The sequence below is a fragment of the Rhodnius prolixus genome, unplaced genomic scaffold (assembly GCF_049639745.1).
Source record: "Rhodnius prolixus isolate KJV_2025 unplaced genomic scaffold, Rpr scaffold_2, whole genome shotgun sequence".
NCBI lineage: Eukaryota > Metazoa > Arthropoda > Insecta > Hemiptera > Reduviidae > Rhodnius > Rhodnius prolixus.
In genome coordinates this window covers 36,085,713-36,112,267 of record NW_027411592.1, presented here as the reverse complement: position 1 = coordinate 36,112,267, position 26,555 = coordinate 36,085,713, and the positions used below count along the sequence as shown (strand labels likewise).

Sequence of the window (26,555 nt, the reverse complement as noted above, 5' to 3'; positions counted from 1 at the left end):
TTACTAACCTAAGAGTAATCACTAGTTTTTCTTCTATGGTTATAGGATTTCCATGACAATTTTTCCAAAGTTTTCTTAATTTTGACCTTATTTTTTCTAAAATATAGTCGAATGTGGGTGGACCAATCCTAACATATTCAAAAAAACGATCCGGATAATTTCTAAGTTCCTTATATAAATAGTGAAATTCGCCCAAAGTACTTCGTTTTTTATTTATACATGATATTTTCTAAAGCGTTTTTTCTTTAAAATATACCATTTTGTTGCTGCTGAACATAAAAACTCTTCTTCACTACTCGACATGTTGTATGTATCACAGCTCCGTTGTGCACACTAATCAGCGATTATATTTTACTCTATCAGTTATCATCTCTGCTATCATCTATACTCACAGCTCCGTTGTAAACGTACCCTAATGTAATCGCTAGGTAGGGGTAAAGCGCACTTGAAAAAAATTGGCATTCATTTATTTTTTATTTACTTTAAAATTTGTTTTAAAGATTTGTGGGTGCTTAGGTAATGGATATAACCGGGATATTTTGTGAGAATCGAGCCATTATTAGGTTATAATATTACAGGTTATTTTCAGTTTATATTGAACAAAAGATTCAACGAGGAAAAATATATTTCATAACAGACTTTACTTTCTCTTGTCGCTTGTTAAAGAATTATTGAGAAGTCTTCAATTTTTCAAAATTGAGTTTTCGCTAAAAGATTTTCTTCTGAAGTCTCTCCCTGAAAGAGTAAACAAAGTTTGCTAAAAGTAATTTTTCTTTCTTTAGAGACATCGCTTCATCGGATTGATTTTTGCTAGATAATACTGGACATTCTATTTATTATTTCCGCTAGACATTTTTCATCGTAAGTAAATTGAATTGGTTATGACAGGAATGAGTCATTTCCTAGAGGATAGTTGAGTCACTCAGTGCACATACATCACCGTACGAAAAGGGACCTTTAATCGCATCACAATCCATCATTAGCCACACATTTTGACTCAATCCAGTACTCGGCTTTTCCATTTCCTAAAAAATGATACACGCGATAAGAGAACTTAGTTATTATTACTTCACTTGATTTTTTCTTTAAATTAATCAATATGTGTATGTTTGTGTATATATGTACAAATGTACATGTATATGCATGTGGTATGTATGTGCACAATTTCCTTATCTCTCATCTCTTTTGCTTATTGTACATTAGTTACAGTTGCAAAATAAATCAAAAAATGAAAAATTGATTAATTAAAACTGTCCGGTAGGACAGTTGTATAAGGGTTGACCATCAAAAACTGCACGAAAAAGTGTAACGTTGAAAAACACCCAACTTTGACAATTTTTTTCTATTTTTCTATAAAAGATAAAATTCCCAAATTTTCTTTAAATCTTACTCCAAATTCTCCTTTATAACTATAATTTTTTTGCAACCACCCAGATCTAATAGGTTTCGAGAAAAAAGTTGCCGAAAATGAGCAAAAACGGCTTTTTCAAAAAATGTTCTTGTTCTTGTTCTTCTTCTTCTTGTTGTTCTTGTTGTTGTTCTTGTTACCTTTTTTGTAAACAACGTAGCGCCTAAACGCGTGAACCGATTTTCATGAATGAGGTGTCATTCGATTCGGAACTTTATGTAGATGTGCCTTTTGGGGGTCTCGGCCCTGTACATCGAATGGGAGAGGAGTTAGCCCCCTTTATGTAAGGCCCCCTCCAAAATTATTATTACTAATTACTCTGTAAATCTTGGCCCTATTTTGATAAAATTTGGTAGGATGATAGGGTTAGGGCTCCCCTACCTAACAATAAAGCGACGATCTGCTCTTACACTTGTTAAGGGGAAGTATAGCAATCGTTTCAAATTATCGACACGTGAACCGATTTTCATGAATGAATCGAAATTTTGTACAGATTTGTACTTTAAAAGTCTCGACGCTATGCCTCATAAGGAGGGGAGTTTGCCCCACCCAAATAAGGCCCTTTCTAAAACTATTATTACCAATATTTCTACAAAGCTTAACCCGATTTTGATAAAATTTAGCACGAAGAAGTGATTAAAGCTCCTCTACGTGGCTGTGAAGTGCCATCATGCTCTTACACCTACTAAGAGGAAGTACTGCAATCGTTAAAATTATCAATGAGTGAACCGATTTACATCAATGAATTGTCGTTCGATTCAAAATCTTTGCCTTTTAGAAAGAAGTACTGTAATCGCAGTTTATTTTTCTTGCTCCTCTTAAAAGGAAGTACTGAAATCGCAGTTTAATTTTGCTATTTACGTACAAATACCTTCCTATTTTATATAAAAAGGCTTTCTCAAAAAAATTGTTATTGAGGATGGTTTGGGGACCGCAACTATAACCATTCTTTAAAAAGATCTCTCCAGTGGTAGTTACGGTTCCGATTTAACACCTTATCAGGTTATAATGATAGAATAGCTTATTCCAAATTTTAAAAAAATCCAATCTGTAAAGCAGATATGTAACTTTGCTAATAGACAAAAAGGAAAATCTGTCCAAAAGGTACAAAAATCTCCTTAACAAAAACTTACAGTTTAAAAAGTTAAGTATAAGGGTTTATTAAACGCCAAAAGGTACACAAATCAGCAAGTACCCAACATTTCATTAATACTTCATTGATATTATTTAAGTAATTTTACCGCATTAATTTTCATTAATATTTTTTAAGAATTTATTAGATGTCACATACCCTTATGCTGGCCAGTTCATTCATAATAGTTATAATTGTGATAAAATGTATATTATATCTTCGTATAAATAGGTACTTTATTTTAACTCTATTCCAAATTATTCTTCTGATTCTGAAGTTGTCACATATACATGCATGTTAAATTAGAAAAAGACAAATTTAGAGCCGGCTACTGTTTAAATTTGAATCACGGAGGATTTAAAGCAATATTTCAGTCTTGAATTCGTCTTACCGAAATATTCGTGAGGACAAATAACACACAGTTAATAACAAGTAGATTATTCAACAACAATTATTCATTTCTCAATTGTAATTTAATTTAGTTCCCCTAATTTTACTTATGGTAAAATACTGGAATAATTAGCTGTCCTAAAAATATGCATATCTTATTTATTTTATATTACATATACACAACATTGTGGGAAGAACACCTAGATGGAGAATGTAATTGAAGAAAACTATATTATTTACGATAAAGCCAGATTGACTACTTCATAAAATAACAATTACTTTATCGAAGAATGAACTTAAACCGACGATTTTTATTTAAAAATAAAAATAAATAAAATCATTGATGTAAGTTGGTGTAAGCAATTTTTAAAAAAGTTTATGAATTTTTTAGCCTCATATTTTTTTATTTTTTATAACGTTTTCTTTTTCACCAGTGATTAATAGTTTGATTATTATAGATAAATAGATATTACAGTCAATCTAAGTTAAATGGTGTGCTACTTGAACAAATATTTTGTAGATGAAAATGGCCAGCATAAGGGTATGTGACATCTAATAAATTCTTAAAAAATATTAATGAAAATTAATGCGGTAAAATTACTTAAATAATATCAATGAAGTATTAATGAAATGTTGGGTACTTGCTGATTTGTGTACCTTTTGGCGTTTAATCAACCCTTATACTTAACTTTTTAAACTGTAAGTTTTTGTTAAGGAGATAATAATGAAATATTAGCGTATATTTTTTCAAGAATTAATATTTTTTGAATGAATATATGTATAATTAAAACAAAAAATAATTCAACGATTTTGTGCATGTAGAGTTTGGTTGGGCATCTTTCCTATATCATTCTAACTAGTTTAGAATTTAATTTTGAACAGAACTCAAATAAATTAAACTTTTTGATTGATTGCTTCAGCACTCAAACAAGAACGTATGCGGATAATTGAAGCTGTATGATAATTAATGATAAAACAAAGCTTGATAATTAAATTGTTTATCTTAACAATGTTTTTGGATACTACTTTAATCTCCTCAATCAGAACAAATTAAATCAAATTTACAGTTTTTTCAGTTCATTGTTGGGGCTTGATTCAATAGTATGTGATTTAAAAAATATCACAGTGATCACAAATTATACTCGTAATTTCCTGATAGGCGGGTGTTGTTGTAGTGGTTATGAAGCGTGGCTTTGCAAGTGGGAGTTCCCCAGTTCGAATCCCGTGTGTAGCTACTTTTTAAATTTGTTAGAAAAAAATTTAGTAGTAATGAGTGTACTTCCGCTCTCGAATACGACACCTAACCGGTAGTTAGACGTAAAACCCCGTCTGAAAAAAATAGGCCAATTATTTACTTTATGTGGGTCAGAAACATGGACGCTAACCTCAGCGGATGAAAGTACGCTGAACTGCTGGGAGAGAAAGGTATTGAGAAGGATTGAGAAGGTGGTGGAGAATGGGACTTATAGATGTAGGAAAAATGCTGAGCTGAGGGAGCTTTCTAAGGAGGCGAACATTGTAAAGAGCATTAAGCTGGGAAGACTACGCTGGTTGGGGCACCTCCACAGAATGGACCAAGTAGAGCACCTCGCATCGCCTATGAAGGGCATCCCGGAGGCAGAAGGCCTAGAGGGATGCCAAGACTGAGATGGTTGAACAAGGTAAGGTGGAGGAGGACCTCTCCAAGTTAAATGCGGGAGGATGGAGAAGGAAAGCGAATGATAGAACGGCTTGGATTGAATTGTTGAAGAAGGCCAAGGCCCTACAAGGGCTGTAGAACCATGGAGTAAGTAAGTCAGTAATTCTTTACTTACTTTATTCATAATTTCCTGAACAAAAATAAACGGAAAACCTATGCAAGGCATAAATATACATAAACCGAGCCCTCTAACCGCTAATATTGAAAACTATACTAGACTATAACGTCCGGGCGCATCCTTGATGTGTATATTTGGAAAAAATGCGTCCTTCAATGTTTAATGTCCATTATAACTTGAGCCAACTGATGCGCAAGTGCTCTATATGTGTTGGGTCTTGTACAGTTTGCAGTAATTCTTCCACAGACGTAAATCGCTATAACGAGTAAATCGAGGTTCCAGTGCCATTTCAATCAAAGTAGCGGATTGTCAGTTAAAGTCAAAGATGAATGCTGGTCAATGAGAGGATTTAGGATGTGCGGAAAGGAGAGAGGGTCTTGTATCGCGCGGTGATTAATTCTTGATGAATGGTGCTTTTAGGCGAGAGTGAATGGTTGTGTTAGAGAAGTAGCAAGGAGCATTTAAATAAGGCGCAGAATTTTTTTCGATTGTAGTGTTTGGAGTCAGTAGATCTTGGAATCCATTGCTGAACTCCACAAATAGGAGTCTGTTAGTCCAAATAGGTTTCAGTAGCGCGTTGTTTAGCGCCCATAGTGATCTCTGTCTTGCACAAAAACAGAACAAAAAATAAAAATAAAATAAAGTTATGTAGCGAATTCAAATAACCAGATGCTGTCTAGAAAACTGCGTAAAACTTGAAAAAATGCAATATGGAGATCAGCAAATTTCAAGAGTAATTGTTTTAACGGATTTGAGACATTAGAAAAAAAATGTTACCAGCATCCTGTAGCAAGCTCTGAAAAGCCGTAGACTGGATTTAAACTAAAGCTCCTTTTCTGTGATAAGAAGTGTTTTATAATAGCTATTCTACCTGCTGCTGCAAGTAATCTGTAGGTATATAACTGAAAGATCTACCGCCCTCTTTCTCTGACCAAAAGAAGCCACTTTATACTCACTCTGCCCATTATAAAAAAAAGCAGGCGGTTTTATCGAGAATTAACGGTGTTAACACTTGAAAGATTCGAGAAAGAGCTTTTGGTAAGCGATTGTAGTTCTTGTATTAGGAAAACGCGCTATAAAATTATAATGAAAAAAGTTGAAAAAAAAAATCGTGAAAATTAAATTTTCATAATCAACATTCAGTAATTAGTATTACAATTAGAATTACAGAATGCAGGGACTGGTGATTGACATGCATAATGCAACGAAGGTCTCAAAGAGCAAGCCGAGCTAATTCTAATGCAAAATGTGCAATGTTTACTCCTCCTTACGTTCCCTAAGGGCTTAATTAATGAAACAGCTGATAATTGAACAGCATTCTGTAGTTACATACCTACTGACATGATATACCTGATACATATGTATCTAGTTGTCAGATAGATTTACAATATCTGAATAAAGATAATAATTTTTGTATAAAACTGGCAAGAATTTCTCTTGCCGCAGATTACGCTATTAAATATTCTTGTAATTTGTATTTCAAAAAAAGCTGTTGCAATCGCCCGACTTGTTCTTAAAGCTGTTGAATTTTCTTGAAAAATGTTGCTAAAAATCACAAACTTTATTCAATAAACGGTCGTTCCACTCATCAGATTTTCAACAAATTCCACTAAGAATTAGGAAATACAAATGTACTATTATATACAGCTCCTTTATGGTACAACACTTGTGCTACCAACTACCACAAAAACTGCAAAGAGTTCAAAATAATTGTTTGCTGTCAGTCCCTTTCTCAAATGGGACACCGATAGACCATATGCCCACTGAGCTAGATGTTGCTAAGGCGTCTACCGCAGTTTATAACTCAACTTAAGGTTTATTTAGTCTTGTTCAAATAGTTATATTGCCAAAATCAAAGAATATAACAAAGACACAAAATCATAAGACTGAAGCCATCTTCCTGTAAAGTTATTTTAACGTTAAAACTTTTTAAATTATTTTTTTCCCTCAACTTGTACATATGCTTGATATCTAACTTGAGACAAATTGTTTTCTATTTTGTTTATAATATAAAGACAGTTGGGCTGAATTACCTCTTGATCCTGTATTTCTAAATAATTGTAAAAAAATAATTTTCAAATTACAATACATTTAAGAAAATCAATGAAATGGTAACTGTTAGTTTTCGAAACATTTAATGCTATTTTCGTATTTCTTTAGGTTTTAAGCTGATGATGGCATATTAAGGTGTCGAAAAATTCATACGTAGAAGAAAAATTAAAAAGAAAAGCCAAATAATAATGTCCAGCCAGGACTTGATTGAATGACTTTTGTTCGCTATTTCTTTATCGGAATAAACTTTGCATAATCTCTCCTGGTGAAGCCATCGAGTTTGCGGCGGATCATTCACTCCTTAAAGTAGGCTGCTGGGTGCCTTTTTTTGGAATTTTAATACAATAGTTTGATAAAGGGAAGGGATTAGCGTACTGGACTCCCTCGCGGAGGTCCCGGGTTCGAATCCAGCTGCTGACCCTTAGATTTTCTCTTCCTAGGAGCTTCTTACAGCTCAATGTACAATGATGGACAGTTTATAACGAGAGAACACTGTCCAGAGGCCGACAGTGCACTGAAAAAAGCTCCGGGCGCCAATAATCTTAGATGTTGACGTGCCTTAAATCATTTTTTAAAAAATAAATAGTTTGATGAAGAATTCTTTGTAATTTTGTCTTGCAATGAAACTTCAATACCTGGTATTGCGCTTAAGACATTTTTCAAAACCTTACCGCCAGCCCGTAGGAAGATGTATGAATGTGAAATTTATGTGCTCGTTTCTTACATTTCTCACGTAAAGTATTTGTATATTTATATTGGTTTTCGTTTCCTTTTCTTTACCGTAGCAGTAACAACTAGATTTAAACCTAGAAATTCGCTTGATTGCATCCCATTTGTTTTGAAGAACTGCTTGAGGCTCCTCCAACTGTGATGCCTCTTCCATTGCAGTTTCTACATTTTAGGTTGTTTCGATCTAAACTAAGTATTTAACAGACAAATTTGAATACTTTTGGATCTTGGTCTAATCACAAACAGATCTCTAAATTATAGTTTCAGGTTAGCCTCTTAGATATAATACCTCCTCTTATAATAAATACCTCCTTAGTTTAGTAATACACTATTCTCATTGATGGTTCATTTATCAAGGTTCTTCTTGCACATATGTACAGAACTCTCTGTTTTTAGTTAACTCTATGTTAAAGCAAACCATTTCTGTAAAATAACTCGAGTTATTTGACCAATAAAATTCACAAAACCACCTTCTAGTTTATTTAACACAAATTCATATTAATTTGAATTAATGTATTAATTCAAGCTATAGAATGTATTCATGGTACAATCATGTCAGAATAGCCCGTGTCAAAGGCGTGCAAACAGGAGAAAGGTTGTTCCCCACAAATATACAATACTACAGCATGCAACGCTTCCCTATTGTTCCTTGTAACACTGGCCGAACCCTACATACTCCTTGTAACACTGGCCGAACCCTACACACTAGAATCAATCCAACTAACTCCCCTTTATTACTTCCCGGTCGCCGTTCCAGCTTTTGCCTTTAACACCATTATTTTTCAGCGTAAACGTGTACCAACTGTTAACTTAATCTTCCCCCTACAAGCTAGTGGTACTTTCATCAGAGTTTTTAAAGGGCTAAATCCTGAAGTAGATCTGGCGAAGGCCAGATTATCAGTTTATCATCACAAAAGAAAAAAAAGTATGAAGTTCAGTTTATCATGAGATATTGTGGACTTATTATAAAAGTCCCTAATTCTGCCATAGACAATTGCGTATCTACAGATTCCCTTGTTTGCATCCGTTTTGTTTAGTTTATGAACTGCTTAAAGCTCTCCATTAACTACTATGAAAACAGGTAACTACTTACTATGACGCTTCTTTCACAACGGAATTACATTCACCACTGCAATGGCATTTTCTAGTATAGTTTATCTAAATGATAAAGTAAACAAATACTACGTTCTAACCAAAGTCCCATAGTGAATTTTTGCCCCAATACTTGACAATGAAACATGGACTTTTCTTTTGGTTCAAATTCTGCTGAAGAAAAGAAAAAGACTGAATATCCGTCATATTGTAATTATTTTAGTTCACTTTGCAGCAAATAAACAAATATATGGGAAAAATAATAAATTACTTCTTCTCTTTTCAAAAATATTCACACCCTTAGGTATCACCGTGTACTAATAGAGCAGATACCGAGATTTCGTAGACTAATCACAGGCAGTTGTATAATTATTCTTTTACCTAGTACGTCCGAACTTAAACTCCTAATATAGAACACGGAAACAAATTTAAACAAATAATAATATAAGTATCCTGCATCCAGCTCACTTTTCACCGGTAAAAACATTCAGCATCCAAATTTTACTCTCCAATAGTTTTGCACTAAATGTGGAAACAAATTAAAATCATCATAAAATTATCCATAAAAATTTTAAATAGTTATGTGAAATTTTTCTAGACATTTAATCAACTTACAAGTCCAAACTCTTTTGAAAGGCACATTATTTAGCTTATTTTTAATGAATAATTACATTAATACTACGCCTAAATCTGACTTGTGCCTTACGGTAACATTGTAAAAAGTAGGGTAACACCTTTCCTTGCATTTAAGTTAACAATTCAAAAAATGTTAAACCTAGAAAATTACATTTGATGGCAAAAATCTCAACTAAATCACAAGCTCCATGCATACCTTTTAGAATAACGATTCATAAAAATAATTTAACAGTTTGAAAATGAAGTTACCAAATAAAGTTTGTAATTAATAAAGTTTGGGAATGAATGAAAGTTTTCAGTTTTTTTATTACAGTTTAGTTGTGCTTTTTAAATCTCAGCAAAAAATTAATTGAAGCGATCAAATAAAGCAATTTATGGAAACTCAGTAATGATAAATAAAAGTTCAGTTTTATTACTTTACTTCTATTTCGATTTTTAATTAATTGTACCTAAGTAGGATGCTGAAATTCGAACAAAAAACTGATTAATCTTCTAATTAATATTTATATAAAATGAATATTAAACTGTGAAATAGATTTAGAATTTCAGCTGAAATTAAATCGTGAATGATGAATAGGTGTAAACATTATCCTAATTTTACCCATCAGAGCAAAATGTTTTGTAGTATTCCTGACCGGTTTTGGACTTGTATCCAACTTCAGAGTAACCTCTGAATTGGTTAATCAGTTTGTGTAGAGAATTTTACTTTATCTATGCTCCCTTCTCGCACTATCCTAGCAGATTTAAATTACTGGTTAAAACCCACGATATCAACTATAGCAGGGGTCTCCAAACTACGGCCCGCGGGCCACATGCGGCCCCCTGAGGATATTTATCCGGCCCTCGCCGCACTTCGGGAAGGGGCATATCTCTTTCATTGGTGGTCAGTGAGAGGAGCACTATACGTGGCGGTGCCGCAAAGCGCTTCGTCGCTCATGTACAGTACTACGTTTGGTGACGCGGGACGCACGCGTCAGGCTCCGAAAAATAACAGCAGGAGTAGGAAGAAAGGCAAAGCACTATAACTAAACCGGACATTGAGCATCTCATTAGCCAAAAGCAGATCCATAGTTCCCATAGAAATACTGGGCAGTTTGGTGATTTAAATTAACTTGTTCTTTATTTGAAATATTCTATTTGTTCCCGTTTTTTTTTTTGTACATTAAATTTTTTTTTTTTAAATTCTGGCCCTCCAAAGGTCTGAGGGACAGTGAACTGGCCCCCTGTGTAAAAAGTTTGGGTCCCCTGAACTAAAGTGTTAAAAGTAAACATTGCTTACAAATTAAAATTAAAACTGTTCTCACTTCTTAAGAAATGGAACACCTGTTTGCCATCTGCAGATAAAATTTTCATAACCTAGGCCAAAGTAGCTACCAAAATAAATGCACCTTATTTATTGATTAAAATTACATTAAGTAATTGCATTAATTGAATAAGTTCGGATATAACATTCGAGGTCCTGGACATGATGAAATACTTAAGGAAGTGCATTAAGCAGAAGCAGAAAATGCTGTAGTACCAGTACAAGCGGGCTCGAGGATATTTCCATGGAGGCAAAGGTACTGGGCGATTGGTGTGCGGCTATACTACGTCAATGGTCAACATTTCCAAGAGAACAACGACCTATCATTTGTAACCTACTCCAGATCCGAAAAATGAAAAGTAATTTCAATGCTGAACTTACCATGATCTGAACACGGCTGAGAATCTCCCAAATAGCGGAAATATTCGCAATCTAGCAGAAAACCGCCATTTAGCAAGTCCATTTCCTTCTAATTAAAATAATTTGAGAAGCTAAAGGGCTGTAGTTTAGCTTAAATTATAAAACCTGTCTAATGACAACTGTGTTCCTTATGCAATATGGATGTTAAAGAAGGTTTTCCTCAGCCTCAGTTGTCTAATTTTAACTGAATTTAGATTGTGTTGGTTGAACATAATTAACCTAACACTTATAACATTCCTCTTGAGAACCTCAATTTAGGACAGAGCTAGTGTAATTTATATAAATACATAGAATTTAAATATTAGTTTCTGTATTGTATTGTTTCGGAAGTGAGGATTTTATTTAGTTTGTAACTTTCTCCTTTCTTTTTTTCTGTTATATATATGCAAAAAGTATACCAAATCTTGTTTCCATTTTCATTTATGTTACTTTGTAAATAATTTATTTAATTTTGTAATTCCTCTTCTTTCTGCTAATTTAGTTCGCTACCTTGGGATGTACATTGACAAAAGATTAACGTGGAATCCATACACTAAACTGAAAAGACTTGAACTCAAACGACGAAACAAATTATTGTTGCGACTAATTGGCAGACAATCCAAACTACCACTGGAACATAAACGACTAATACACAACTGCGTACATAAACCGATCTGGACTTACGGACTTGAGATGTGGGGTTAAACTAAACATTCCAATTCACAAAGAATACAGTCCTTCCAATCCAAAATACTCCGTCAGATTACGAATTCTCCATTTTATGTCTCTAACTCTACTCTCCATAACGATCTCAAAATCTCATACGTAACTGACGAATCTAAATCTAAATATAGAAAATTCTTTGACTCTCTTCCATTCTGTACCAATTCTCTTTTTCGAAATCTCGCCTCTAAAACGATTCCAGATCGTCCTCCACGACTGTTGGCCTCGCGACCAGCTTCAGAAGTGCAAGAAACTCCAGCGAGAGTGTTGCCGGTGGGCAGCTTCTCTCCTCAAACTGATCCAGCCATGAAGTGTTCTTTCATCATATTCACTTATTACGAATTGTTTCTTTGGAGATTGTAAATAGCAAATAAATTAAAAAAATAATTTTTGTATTCAATTTTATTTCATCTATTTTACATTTAGAGAAATAATTAAGTTTTTTTTGTATTTTTATTTTCTCCCAGACTACAAACAAACTGACAGAATGCAGTGTCCATGTTATAAGGAAGGCTACAATGAGGAAGTATTGTAATTCACTGTATCGTAATTTTTTATTTAATAAATTAATTTATCTATCTATCTTGAAAGCTGGTGGGACAACGTAAACCATCAGGCGGATTGTCGGCACATATTAAAACTGTCCGGTAGGACAGTTGTATAAGGGTTGATCGTCAAAAACTGCACGAAAAAGCGTAACGTTGAAAAACACCCAAATTTGACAATTTTTTTCTCTTTTTCTATAAAAGATAAAATTCCCAAATTTTCTTTAAATCTTACTCCAAACCCTCCTTTATAACTGTAATTTTTTTTGCAACCACCCAGATCTAATAGGTTTCGAGAAAAAAGTTGCCGAAAATGAGCAAAAACGGCTTTTTCAAAAAATGTTCTTGTTCTTGTTCTTCTTCTTCTTGTTGTTGTTCTTGTTGTTACCTTTTTTGTAAACAACGTAGCGCCAAAACGCGTGAACCGATTTTCATGAATGAGGTGTCATTCGATTCAATATTTTATGTAGATGTGCCTTTTGGGGGTCCCGACGCTGTACATCGAATGGGAGAGGAGTTAGCCCCCTTTATGTAAGGCCCCCTCCAAAATTATTATTACTAATTACTCTGTAAATCTTGGCCCGATTTTGATAAAATTTGTTAGGATGATAGGGTTAGGGCTCCCCTACGTAACATTAAAGCGGCGATCAGCTCTTACACTTGTTAAGGGGAAGTATAGCAATCGTTTCAAATTATCGACACGTGAACCGATTTTTATGAATGAAGTGTCATTCAAATCGAAATTTTTTACAGATTTGCACTTTAAAAGTCTCGGCACCGTGCCTCATAAGGAGGGGAGTTTGCCCCACCCAAATAAGGCCCTTTCTAAAACTATTATTACCAATATTTCTATAACGCTTAGTCCGATTTTGATAAAATTCAGCTCGAATAAGTGGTTAAAGCTCCTCTACGTTGCTGATTCTCTTGCTCCTACTAAGAGGAAGTACTGCAATCGTTTAAATTATCAATGAGTGAACCGATTTAAATCAATGAATTGTTCGATTAAAAAATCTTTGCCTCTTTGCCTTTTAGGGAGAAGTACTGCAATCCTAGTTTATTTTTCTTACTCCTCTTAAAAGGAAGTACTGAAATCGCAGTTTAATTTTGCTATTTACGTACAAATACCTTCCTATGTTATTCAAAACGCTTTCTCAAAAAAATTGTTATTGAGGATGGTTTGGGAGCCGCAACTACAATCATTTTTTAAAAAGATCTCTCCAGTGGTAGTTAACACCTTATCAGGTTATAATGATAGAATTGCTTATTCCAAATTTTAAAAAAATCTGTAAAGCAGATATGTAACTTTGTAAAATAGACAAAAAGGAAAATCTATCCAAAAGGTACAAAAATCTCCTTAACAAAAACTTACAGTTTAAAATGTTAAGTATAAGGGTTGATTAAACGCCAAAAGGTACACATGTACCTTTTGGCGTTTAATTAACCCTTATACTTAACATTTTAAACTGTAAGTTTTTGTTAATAAATTAAATAATACTTAATTTTTCAGGAGGACTTTACGTCTATCTACCAATTTGGTGCCAAGGACGGAGGCGGATAGCAAACATACTTTGTTGTAATTTTTTTTTTTTATTAACTATTAAATAAAATCCAATGCCCAGACCGGGAATCGATACACATTAGCTCCACAATACATGATAGCTTTGCAGGTCTCACCTTTAACCGCTCGACAACCGTAGCGCTTGCCTAACTGCGCATACAAATAAGAAATTTCCCAGTTTAACAGGAGCAACTCTCTAACTACTTTCATTGGCAGTAAATGAATTTTTAAAAAAAAATAGGCAGTTAATGAAATAAACATCACAAATATCAACTAGGATATAACCTCTACAAATTTTACAGTTATACGATAAATAATTTTAAGAAGGAGATATTTTTAAAATGTTCCATTCTTTATATTTGTGACATTCATGGTTTTTTTTAAAAAAAATCTATTATGTATAAAATCAAAGTTAAAATTTGTGCGGCTGCGAGCTGGTAATGTTAAATTTAGTAGAATAAAGAACTAAGTAGAATATATTGATGTAATTTTCTCTCCGTAATGTCCATGTAATTTATCTTCACTTATTGAAACGACATTGCCTACCTTCCCGTTGAGATACATTAATTTATTCATTTTATCTACTTTATTCTAACCATTACATAATACTTATTATTATTAAAAAATATTGAACGACCTCAAAGATACGATTTCATTTAATAAAATTAATGATTCTTTTGGCATCATTTACTTGGTATCTGTATCTTTCAGGACAAAAAAAGAATCAATCTGGATATGATGCTTGTTGAAGATATTGATTGAAGGATAAGACTGCGTTGTATGGAAACCTCTACTGGATAAACCCTTCTTGCACGGCCAGAAGAAAAAAGTATTTAGGCAAGGTGAGTTTAGGGAAATGTTTCGTAATGTGGCTTGGATGATTATGGTAGCTAAGATGTTGACAGTCACTATAGATATGTTGTTTTACAAACTACATATTTATGTGAAATGGCTAAATAAAATAAATGATATAAGCATTAGCAAGAGTTAAACCCGAAATAAACTAGGAAAAACCAAGTGTAGAATAGTTATTAAAACTGTCCGGTAGGACAGTTGTATAAGGGTTGACCATCAAAAACTGCACGAAAAAGTGTAACGTTGAAAAACACCCAACTTTGACAATTTTTTTCTATTTTTCTATAAAAGATAAAATTCCCAAATTTTCTTTATAATATAGGGCAAATCCTCCTTTATAACTGTAATTTTTTTGCAACAACCCAGATCTAATAGGTTTCGAGAAAAAAGTTGCCGAAAATGAGCAAAAACGGCTTTTTCAAAAAATGTTCTTGTTCTTCTTCTTCTTGTTGTTGTTGTTGTTCTTGTTACCTTTTTTGTAAACAACGTAGCGCCTAAACGCGTGAACCGATTTTCATGAATGAGGTGTCATTCGATTCGGAATTTTATGTAGATGTGCCTTTTGGGGGTCTCGGCCCTGTACATCGAATGGGAGAGGAGTTAGCCCCCTTTATGTAAGGCCCCCTCCAAAATTATTATTACTAATTACTCTGTAAATCTTGGCCCGATTTTGATAAAATTTGGTAGGATGATAGGGTTAGGGCTCCCCTACCTAACAATAAAGCGACGATCTGCTCTTACACTTGTTAAGGGGAAGTATAGCAATCGTTTCAAATTATCGACACGTGAACCGATTTTCATGAATGAAGTGTCATTCGAATCGAAATTTTGTACAGATTTGTACTTTAAAAGTCTCGACGCTATGCCTCATAAGGAGGGGAGTTCGCCCCACCCAAATAAGGCCCTTTCTAAAACTATTATTACCAATATTTCTACAAAGCTTAGTCCGATTTTGATAAAATTTAGCTCAAATAAGTGGTTAAAGCTCCTCTACGTGGCTGTGAAGTGCCATCATGCTCTTACACCTACTAAGAGGAAGTACTGCAATCGTTAAAATTATCAATGAGTGAACCGATTTTCATTAATGAATTGTAGTTCGATTCAAAATCTTTGCCTCTTTGCCTTTTAGGGAGAAGTACTGTAATCGCAGTTTATTTTTCTTGATTATTATAGATAAATAGATATTACAGTCAATCTAAGTTAAATGGTGTGCTACTTGAGTAAATATTTTGTAGACGAAAATGGCCAGCATAAGGGTCTGTGACATCTAATAAATTCTAAAAAATGTGAAGGAAAAGTTAATGCAGTAAAATTACTTAAATTATATCAATGAAGTATTAATGAAATGTTGGGAACTGCTGATTTGTGTACCTTTTGGCGTTTAATCAACCCTTATACTTAACTTTTAAAACTGTAAGTTTTTGTTAAGGAGATTAGAGAACAATCTGACAGTGTTAATCATCGTTTAGATTGAAATGATTTAGTTACTATTTTAAGATTGGCACAAATGTTCGTGTCATTTATGAAAGAGAGAGCCTGGACAGGTGTCCTTGTTTTTCGCTACCCTTTGCGCTTCTTTCACACATCCTTTTCTACTATTTTACTTCCTGCCAGTGCAGTTTGTCAAATTTACAGACATTGCTTGCAGTTACAACCTTTTTTCTAAAGGTTTTAAATTTTTTTTCTAAAATCATTACTTTTTTCCAATAAAAGTGTTATTACTCAGTTGTTTAATTCATTGAAAACTCTTTTAGATGGACCAGTGGTTAATTTTTAAGTAGATTGTCTTAAAATAAGGAAGTCAAAGGTTACAAATTGCACTTTAAAAAAAAAAGTTACTTCTGATCTCTCTGGAATATTTGAGAAAATGTGAGGAAATATTTTAAACAAGTACTATTTTTATAAACAAAAATTCATATATACTTACTCCAAAGTACAATTTCACACACAACTACACTGTTGGGAAAGAAAAGAATGTGAATAAACCTTAACTTTTTTCTTTTTTTTAAGTGCAATTTGTAACCTTTGACTTCCTTATTTTAAGACAATCTACTGTAAAAATTAACCACTGGTCCATCTAAAAGAGTTTTCAATGAATTAAATAACTTGATAACTAACACTGTTGAGTGCTCGTGAACACGTTTTCTTGTAAAACAAACGTAATTTCTCATACGAAGATAAAAGGAATCCTGGAAAATGATATACCGTTTGAAAGCCCATTAAACAAGGAAACTTTTATAAAAAGTGCCAGCACCTAGGTCGGATAATGATCACGTAAAGGCCTAATGAGTTTTCTTAAAAATTTCGATTACTTTTATTTTCCCAGCATCCGGAGAAAGATTGAGGCTGATTGGAGAATAACTTATGCTTCAAAATGGTGTCAATTTTTAGGAAATTTATCTGTCTTTCTAACCGTGTCATCAAAATTGAATTCGGACTAAAACTTTCTGAGTAATAACATTTTTATTGCAAAAAAGTAATGATTTTTTTTAACAAAAAATTAAAAGTGACGACACTAAGAACAGTGGAAAATATGAAGTTGGCCAATACGTCATTGAACTCCACTTTAGATGTACTACACACAGAAGGCCTATGGACAATACTTACTGGTTCACCCTGTATATACATATTATTTATTTGTTTTTTTTTAATGCCAATTTAATAATTTTTAAGATCCCATCCTTAGAAACATCTCACAACGCAGTTGACTTAGCCCTACCACATCTAGGCTTACCATACGACCCAGTTTGGACCGAGAATTTCTCATTTTGAAGGTACGATCCTGGCGTTTCGACCAGCGTATCATTTTCTAAGATTTTGCTGCGAACCAAATTAGTGAAGCATGAAAGAAAATAAAGCAGGAAATGTTGTATTTCTTAATGAAGATAATGACTCTGCTTTGAATTTAGAAAATATTTAAAATCTTCATTAGCTAATAATCTCAGTTTTTTTTTCTTTATTCCATAAAATATCCATTGTTCTTTTAGTAGAAAGTATTCCATTTTTGTTTTTAAGGTATCTTGTCAGGGTTTAAACATAACACTGTAAAAGATTATCCTAAAAGAAGTTGGTTAAAAGAATTTAAGATTCTAGAATCAAAATAAAATGTATACTACAAAATATAAACAAAGATTTTCTCTCTATTATGTTTAGATTTTCGCCTGATAAAAGAGTTGTATTTAAGAGTTTTATGTTACCATTTCATGCCACAAGATGCTCTGTAATTTTTTTTTTTTTTAATTTCTTTAAGAATTTACACCGCCTCATACAAATGAACCATTTTTTGATGTAAAAGATAATTCACGTTGTTATTTTCTTAGATTAGGTTTGTGGACTGTGGTTCTTTTCTTTGAAGTTCAACCTTCGCTAAACTTTGTTTGACTTTTTTGTTTTTTATTCGGCTTTTTTTTTCAGCCGGTACAACAGTTAACTCGCGGCCCGAGAGCAACTGAGGTAGATTACCCAAACTGTTTTGAATTTATTAAATATTCACGCCCACTACTAAACACGCACTACCAAACTCCTCACATTACGATCTTCATCCTGTAAATACACACAAATGGGGCACTACATATCACGATCTGGCGACCATGTTCACTGCTCCCGCAAGATCTTTTTGATAAGCGACAGGAATGAAAGACTATAGGTTGTAGCATTTCCTTATTGCTAATTTGCCTAGCCTCTTCTCCCAGCGTGTGAGGAACTCGAAACAAGCTTTCCTTGTTTAAAAATTGAAGATATTCTTACAACCTGAAGTACAGCCTTACAAGAAACATCTCTTTATATCAAGAGATTGACAGAAACAGTAGGTTTTGATAAATGTGCCCACCTTAAATAAAAACCCTGATGGTTGGATTTTGAGAATAGGCGATGCACACTAATAGTCAAACAATGAAGTAACAGTCTCTCAGTAGATTTGGGGTTAATTAATGTATACTAATTTTGTCTTGTAAATTAAACGTACTTAAAAACTTATTTTCTAAGTTTTCCTTTATTAAATTTATTTTAAATAAATAAATGCAGTTAAATTCAGTTAGGCAAAGTAAATTACTCCCTGTCAAGTTATTTTCACTTACGCTTCATTCTCTGAACACCTAAGGTAAAACCAGAATTCACTGCTTAATTCGCTCACCTTCTAGAACAAAATTCTACTGTGACATCTAATAAAAGCATTTAAACGGACTAACTTTCGTCAGTTTAATACAGACAATTCCTAAATAAAAGTTAACTTTAACAAGATATATTCGCGGATTTACAGTTAACGACCTAAATAGCTTATTAAGTTATGCTAGCAATCAAATTGTTACTAGGTTCTCAGCTCTAAAGACGGAACTAATCAGAATAGCATCTCTTTCTACTAGTCATACGCTTTGACCAATCTGATTGCAGTTTTTCCCCATCATTTCTCAAGACAGATTTATCAAAAAATGGTACAAAAATAAATAAAGAAGAATTCAAATTGTCGGTTTTTTAAAAATATTTGGAACTCTAACTTTTCAAATAAAAAATTAGTGTTACTCCTAAATAAAATTTGGACTCATAACACACACCCAAACATTTATTCCCAGCATACACACAGGGGTTGTTCCCAATGGTGTAAAATTAATTTAAGTGATCGCCCACTTTTCAGGAGACATTTCGTGTCCAAATATCAAGTTAGGAGTCTTGGACGGGAGTGGAAGCAAATACAATAATTTTTGAAAAGTTTGTAATGCTACTACAATTTATCCTTTTTTTTCACTTTTTTGAGTTTTAATAAGTTATTTTTGTCATATTTTTTTTTTTTTTCTTTTTACTTGTTTTTGTATTTGTAGGTAACCAATGTTCCTACTAAAAAGTTATATTTTCATTCAATTTTTATTTCATTTCACATCGAAGATCTTTGCGTTCAATGTTTTGAGGAAAATTTTGGAAATGTATTGTAGAAGAAAAAGGAAATCCAATCAGCGGCTTCTCGAGTCGAAGAAGGTTTATAGAGTTTGATTGCGTGGCATTCCGACATCCAAGTTCACTTGGAAACATAGAAAGTCGAATGGCAAAATATATTATTATTTTGGTTTTTAATTTCAGTAATAATAAGTTTTCAAAGTTAAAAATAAATATTTCAGGATTCTCTGAGACTCAATAGAGTATTAGATAATACATTTTACAATTACATTTTGAGCAGAGAAAGAGTTTCACCAATGGGTGATTACTCTTATCATGACTTTCATGTGAAAATTTAACCAGTTTCATCAAATTTACTTGATGCAACATTTGTAGTAGTTGTAAATATGGTTAATAAAGTGGAAAAAAAAAAAAACAAATATGATTTGGGCTGAATATCATTTAAATATCTCTTTATCACTCAGAATATAAAGAAGAGTACACCAACATTTCTGTAGAGATTTCAAGAGAGATGACTACTCCTCTTATCTTTAAAGAAGTTACTAACTTAAGTTAAAGAGCTGACTTACAGACTAACTTGCCGAGTTATCGATGAACCTAATATTCCCTGAGCAGGCGAGACGCTGTTCAAAGGATTAGAGCCATTAGAGAGTAATAGTGATATTCCGTCTTGGCGACTTGTAGTAAGAATGGGATGTTGAGGTCATTATGAAGAAAAAGGTTGTACCCGTAGAAAGGAGCGTCAACTATCTGTCGGTGTAGTTTAGATTGGAATATCTGTACATTCAGTATGTTTCTAGGTTTAGCTGAACAAACAGTAGACTAGAGCTAACATACAACTCTAAGTCCGTAAATCCATTTGGATTTTGAGAATAGTATCATCTATCAACCGTTTGATTTCTAAGGACAATTTGGAGCGTCTTCCAAACAGTCTGTAAAGAAGATTTGAACGTTTTGTTTGCCTTTGTGGGTTCCACGTGAATCGTTTGTCATATGAAGAGCCCAAGGTAGCGTACCAGATCTGTGCAAAGAAGAGGATTGCTGTTGATGAAAACAGGTAGATAAGAGCCCGTCCGGAGAGCAAACGGATCATGATAGCATAACGGTGGGTTCATTTTAATTGGACACTTCTTTGCCGAAGATCTATTTTGTTTTAGTGTATCTGGAACTTCCTGAACCTACTACATTTAGAACGTTTGCTTTAAAACAAACAATAAAATCACGCTTTTTTCTTCAATTATTGAACCTTTAATTAAAATTCTTTTAAAGTTCTAAAATAAATATAAATCAAATAAATTAAAAGAATTCGATTCCATTTCAGTTAAAAAAAACCATCTGCATAACATGGCTGCAAAAAACAAACATTCTTACAAAGTTCAATAAAAATATATAATTAAAAATTGGATCTTACATTAGAAATTTAGTATGATTAAGTAGGGACTCTAAATAACAAATACAAGCAAAATATTTAAATAGAATTTAACCACTTGCTATCCTTTCTTTTAAAGGAATTGAAAACTAGAATTTAAATAAAAATAAACCATATGAGTTTTTACATTACAATCATGTGTAAGAGATTTAATATAATACTTAACTTGAAGCGATGAATAGAATCGACTCACTTCATCAAGCTGCCGAAGACTTACATGTAGAACCGAGACCTAAACTTCCCAATGCTGAAAGAGATTTTCAACTTGCAAAAAGGTAATTTTGAGCTTAAAACGCAGAAAAGTTTATACTTGCTTCATCGTGGAACTATTAATCGCATTAAGTCGAATCATTTAATCCAACTCATTATAGGTTTTAAATCATCAGTTCTCATGATTTCAAATAGTGGGTAAACGGCGAAGGGCTTATTAGCCTCTTAACAAAACTAACCAAACCTGCTCTTCTACTCTCTCTATACGCTCTTGATTTTTAATTCGGACATCGCAATAATTAGTAGTGTAGTAGTATGAAATTACAAGAAACCTTTTATGTACTATATTTTCGCAGTCCGAAGTTTATTTTTAATAAATGATATAATACAAATTTGAGAATAAAATTAAAATAATGAAATATCTAAAATTAAATAGCGATTAAACTTAGAATCGTTCCCGCACTGCTAAGGTTTTTCGAGTACGATAGAAAGGGAGTTTGGTTATTTTTATTTTATTATTATTATTTTAATTACCAATTTTTTTTGTAAAGGTATCTGCAAAAATATGGAGAAGAAAATGAAACATTATGGGGTCTCCTGGTTGAGGTTATTCACAGAATCATGGTGGCTGAGAAAGAAATCACGCCTAAAGAATTGCATCTTTTATGCCGAAGATTACGCGAGAGAAAACTTCATGTTGAAGATTGGCTAATTGACTTGTACCAAGAAAAGTTATTTTATAAAAGTAGCATTGAATTGATAGATTTATATACTAAACCAAAGTACAAATGGAATTGGGAAGACAAAGCGCCAGATCCCGTCAAAACATTGGATGAACATTTTTTTGTGAAAATGAGAATGAAAAGAAATATTGGCGTATGTCTGCCAGAAAAAGAAATTTATAGTATAATGATGGCTATGCGAGTGTTAGCTGACGAAGTTATTGTAGCCAAGGCCACATTTTGGGGTAAAATATTTGGTATATTACGTGACTATTATATCGTAGAATGTGAAGTAGAGCCATCAATCTTAGAAAAGATGAAAGCAGATGAGCAGGAAAGAATAAACCAAGAAAACTTGAAGAAGGAAGAGGAGAGACTAGAAAAAGAAAGATTAGAGAAGGAAGAAGAAGAAAAATTGGCAAAGGAAGAGAAAGCAAGAAAAGAACGTGAGAAGAGAGAGAAGAGGCGAGAGAGAAGGAGGGAAAAGGAGAGGAAGAAAAAAGAAAAACTAGAAAAACAGGAAAGGCTGAAACAGAAAAGGATAGCAATGGCAAAAAAATTAGGCAGGACGATTGGAGAAATTGGTGAAGATGTTTTATTAGGAGAAATGCCAGGTGAAGCAGCGGCAGAAAAGAAGGCAGAAGAACCAAAAGAACCTGTCGAAGAAGTACCTCCTCCTACCGTTCCTCCATCTACTCCAAAGCCGGAGAGTCTTTTTAATAAATACGTTTTGCCAAAACTGCCAGAAAGTAAACCACGCATAAAAATAGAAGTTCCTTCAGAGCCTTATGGAGAAGGATTAAACAACAAAGAATATTATGTTTGTAACCTTCCAGGCGAACCTTGGATAAAATTACCGGACGTTACTCCCAATCAAATAGCTGTTGCTAGAAGGATAACGAAATTTTTTACCGGAGATTTAGAGGCTGATGTCATCTCTATGCCCCTTTTTCCTGGAAAAGAAAAAAATTATTTAAGAGCAACTATAGCTAGAATATCAGCATCCACGCAAGTGGCTCCGGTTGGATATTATTCTGGTGGCGGAGAAGAAGAAGATTACGAAGAGGCTGGAGAAGGTGGTGGAGAAGGTGGGGAGGCAGAATTAAACTCAGAATTCACCGGCGTGAACTGGGCAAAATTATATGATAAAAGCCAAGCATTTTGGGCTCATTACCATCCTTACGTATTACCACAAGGACGTTTAAAATGGTGGCGGCCGCCGTTTATAAAAAGTGACGATGTTGGTGATCGTGGCGAGGGAGGAGAACTCGACGAAGTTGATGTAAAGAAACCAGAGAGAGGGCCACCCATATTACGGACAATTACAAGGGATAAGAGTGAAGACGTCAAGCCTTGGACACTGAAAACAAGTACAGTAATATTAAAGAAAGGTATAGCTGTTTCGGCTAGATCAAATCTGTGGCCAGGTGCAACTTCGACCGCGCTAGAAGTCAACTTTCAATACATATACATTGGTTGGGGCACAAAATTTTCTCAATATGGCTACACTCCACCATTCTTGCCTATACCAGCTCGTGAGTATGAAATTAATCCCGAAATAATAGAAGTATTAGATCCTACCCCTGAAGAGGAGGAAGCATGGAGAATAGCACACATGCCCAAAGTGCCAAAGCCAATGCGTGGCGAAGGAGGAGAAGGCAAAGAAGATGCAATGAAACGCAAAGACGAGGATGAAGCAGAAGAGGAGGAAGATGATGAGGAAGAGGAAGAAGAGGAGGAAGAGGAGGAGGAGGAGGAGGAAGAAGAGGAGGAGGAGTAAGAAACAAACAGGAGGAAGGGAGAAGATGTAAAAACAAAAGTTTTTATTATTCCTTAGCGGTAGAAATGTTTTATTTGTATTCTTTGTAATCTTGTTTATATTAATAAACCAGTAATTAAAATGAAGGCTTCTTGAACCAGTTTATTAAAGGAAGAAACACCTCATGACTACGACTGATAAGGAGGTCTACTGTTTTAATAATAACAAATACTCGTATAGTATTAATATGAGAATGAAGGTAATGCCCACTTTTCCATGCAGATTTAAGTCCAGTACCAAATTAGGTGACGTGGAAAGGGTCAACTAACTATACTTACTTTTCGGAGAAAAATTAAATTTAGGTACGCACCTTAACCCCCACATGACCACTGTATCAGATTCTCATTTCCCTAAAAGTAATTATGTTTTCACTGATTTCTGGTAAGGGAAGTATTGCCATCATGTGGAATGTCGAAATCAAGTACTCACCGTGAGTGTCGATTTGAGGCCCACTGAGTGTACAAAAAGTGGTTTTTAAAAACCATCTGTGGAATTTTTATCAGATCCGATAAATCAAACCAGATATTCTCTTTTTTGTAATTTTTTTAATTTAAAGCGCCTCAATGTCAATGCTTTTTTCCAATGCACTTTCGGCTTCTGGACAGAGTGATTCCTTTAAGTCAGGGGTGTCAAACACAATTAAACCACAGGCCACTTGGTGCAACAGGCAAGATTCACGCGGGCCACAACATATTTACAAATTTTTCCTAGTTTTCCAATACCTGCATTCAGAGACTGAGAAGAGATAATCTTATTTAAGGGGCAGATAGATGTTTATCCAACCAATCTTGATCTGTATGCCGTTTTATTTAATTTCGTAGACGGAAATAGTTGCTCACACAAGGACAAACTCCAAAAATAACACAAAATTTGTACAGCATTTTTGGATATTTCTCACCTAATTCAAAAATATTTTTGGGAATTCCTACTTCGTTCTTTTAAAACCGAATCATTCTGGAATTCCACTGAGAGTGGCAGACATATGGCTTCCAAACGTCGCTGAAACCAAGACAGAGCGTTTATACAAGTCCACAGGCCCCCAGTAAAGGCTCTGAGCCACGAGTATACTCGTCTTCAGTCGTCAATGGAAACTGGGAAGTGTGTGTACGATATTGCCCTGATCTCCCCTAAGCGCTATTTCCATCATAAAAACTTTTTCTATATTCATTTTATTTCAGTACATCGAGGGCCACGTGAAATCACCTCGGGGGCAGCATGCGGCCCCGGTGACTCCTCTGTTTTAAGTCAACACTTTCCATCACAGTATAGCGAGGTGTAAAAACCTCCTAGAAAGAGTAAACCTACGGACTAACAGCTGGATTCGAGTTCTAAATTCACGAGGGAATCTAGTACGTTAACCACTCAACTAACTCTTTTCTTAATACTGTAATTTCTTTTATAATTCATTTAAGCTTTCAGACCTAAGGTTTCTTTTTGTAGCCCTTTTGACGGGCAAGAAGATTGAGTGGTGTTCTTTTTTAGTTTTGAGTTTTACGAGTGTTGGTAACTTTTTGTTATAAATATTGAGATAGAATATTGGATTTCTCTTCTAAATATTTTTCGTGAAAATCTTTTTGCGGTTTTTGGTAAATTCGATTTGATTGTCTTTTTCAGTTCAGTCCTTTAGATTTAACAAAAACATACGACAGTGTTTCTTGAAATTAAAATAAACAATTGTTTATATTAATATAAAAATATCAATTTTTCACGAAAAGTGTTTAATACCATTATTAGTGGCAAAGGGATATCGTTACTTCTCCTAGATGTAAAATAAATGGAATGAACGAGAAAGTTGATAAATGTTTGCTTATAGGTAATTTGTCTTATTCCTACTTCTTTAAAGTCATTGCCGGACTTTCAGCAGCGTTCTCTCGAGACAGAAAACACTGTCCATCACCAGATAGCTGTAGAAGTTTCTAGGAAGATAAATTTCGAAGGGGGCACCCTGCGCCACAGGGTTGGAATTCCACATAGTTCTCTACCGAATCGTATCTCTGGAAACCCCAAATTTGTGCGCCGTAGCATATAATCGCTCTGGCAACCGCTCGAAATACCTCATGTTTAGTGGAAAATGGGACATCATAACTTTTCAGTAAACGGCCATAACTTACATTCAAGGCAAATTTAGCTACTAACAATTTTTCCCGAAAATGGTGGCTAAAGGATAATTTTGGGGTCATATACATGCCTAAATATTTATAAATTCGAACATTTTCAATTTTTATCCCCTTAAAAGACCAACGCTCATTTTTTGCCTGTCTTCCACCGTTCTTGAACACAATAATCTTGGATTTCTCTAAATTCAAATTCAGGTTCCATTACAGTAGGCGCTCATTCTGTTTATCATAGACTGCAATATGGATGGATGATCCGCCATCACGACAATATCATCCGCATACAAAAGGCAACGGATATTTACCCCTGCAACTCGCACACCTCCCTCTAAAACATCATAAATATCATTTAAAAAAATTGAAAATAAAAGAGGGGAGAGCACACATCCTTGTTTTAGTCCCATTTTCGTAACAAAACTCTCAGTAACACCACTTGGCGTCCAAACACTTGCCTCTGTATTATTATATAGCTCTTCAAGAACCCGAATGAATTTTGTGGAGACGGCTAAAGAATAAAGTTTATAATAAAGATGATTCCTAATTGGCGAATCAAATGCTGCTTTATAATCCACAAAAAAACAAAAAAGTTTCCCTCTATTACGGTGTTTTTAATTTAATTGTATTCACAAGTTTAAAAATATTATCGATAGTAGAATAACCCTTACGAAAGCCAGACTGATATTCTATTAATATTTCTTTCTCATTAACAAATGTCTCCAAACGCTTCAACAAAAG

The 26,555-nt window shown here is 33.9% G+C and overlaps 1 protein-coding gene across 1 annotated transcript; it reads left to right on the top strand.

Annotated features, from left to right (window-relative positions):
• The first annotated feature begins 21,074 nt into the window (after positions 1–21,074).
• Positions 21,075–23,792, top strand: LOC141449554 (uncharacterized). The gene is made up of 2 exons (XM_074119099.1): positions 21,075–21,230; positions 21,717–23,792. Exons 1-2 carry the CDS (start codon positions 21,130–21,132, stop codon positions 23,665–23,667), a joined length of 2,052 nt encoding a protein of 683 aa, XP_073975200.1. The 5' UTR covers positions 21,075–21,129; the 3' UTR covers positions 23,668–23,792.
• Positions 23,793–26,555: the final 2,763 nt, after the last annotated feature.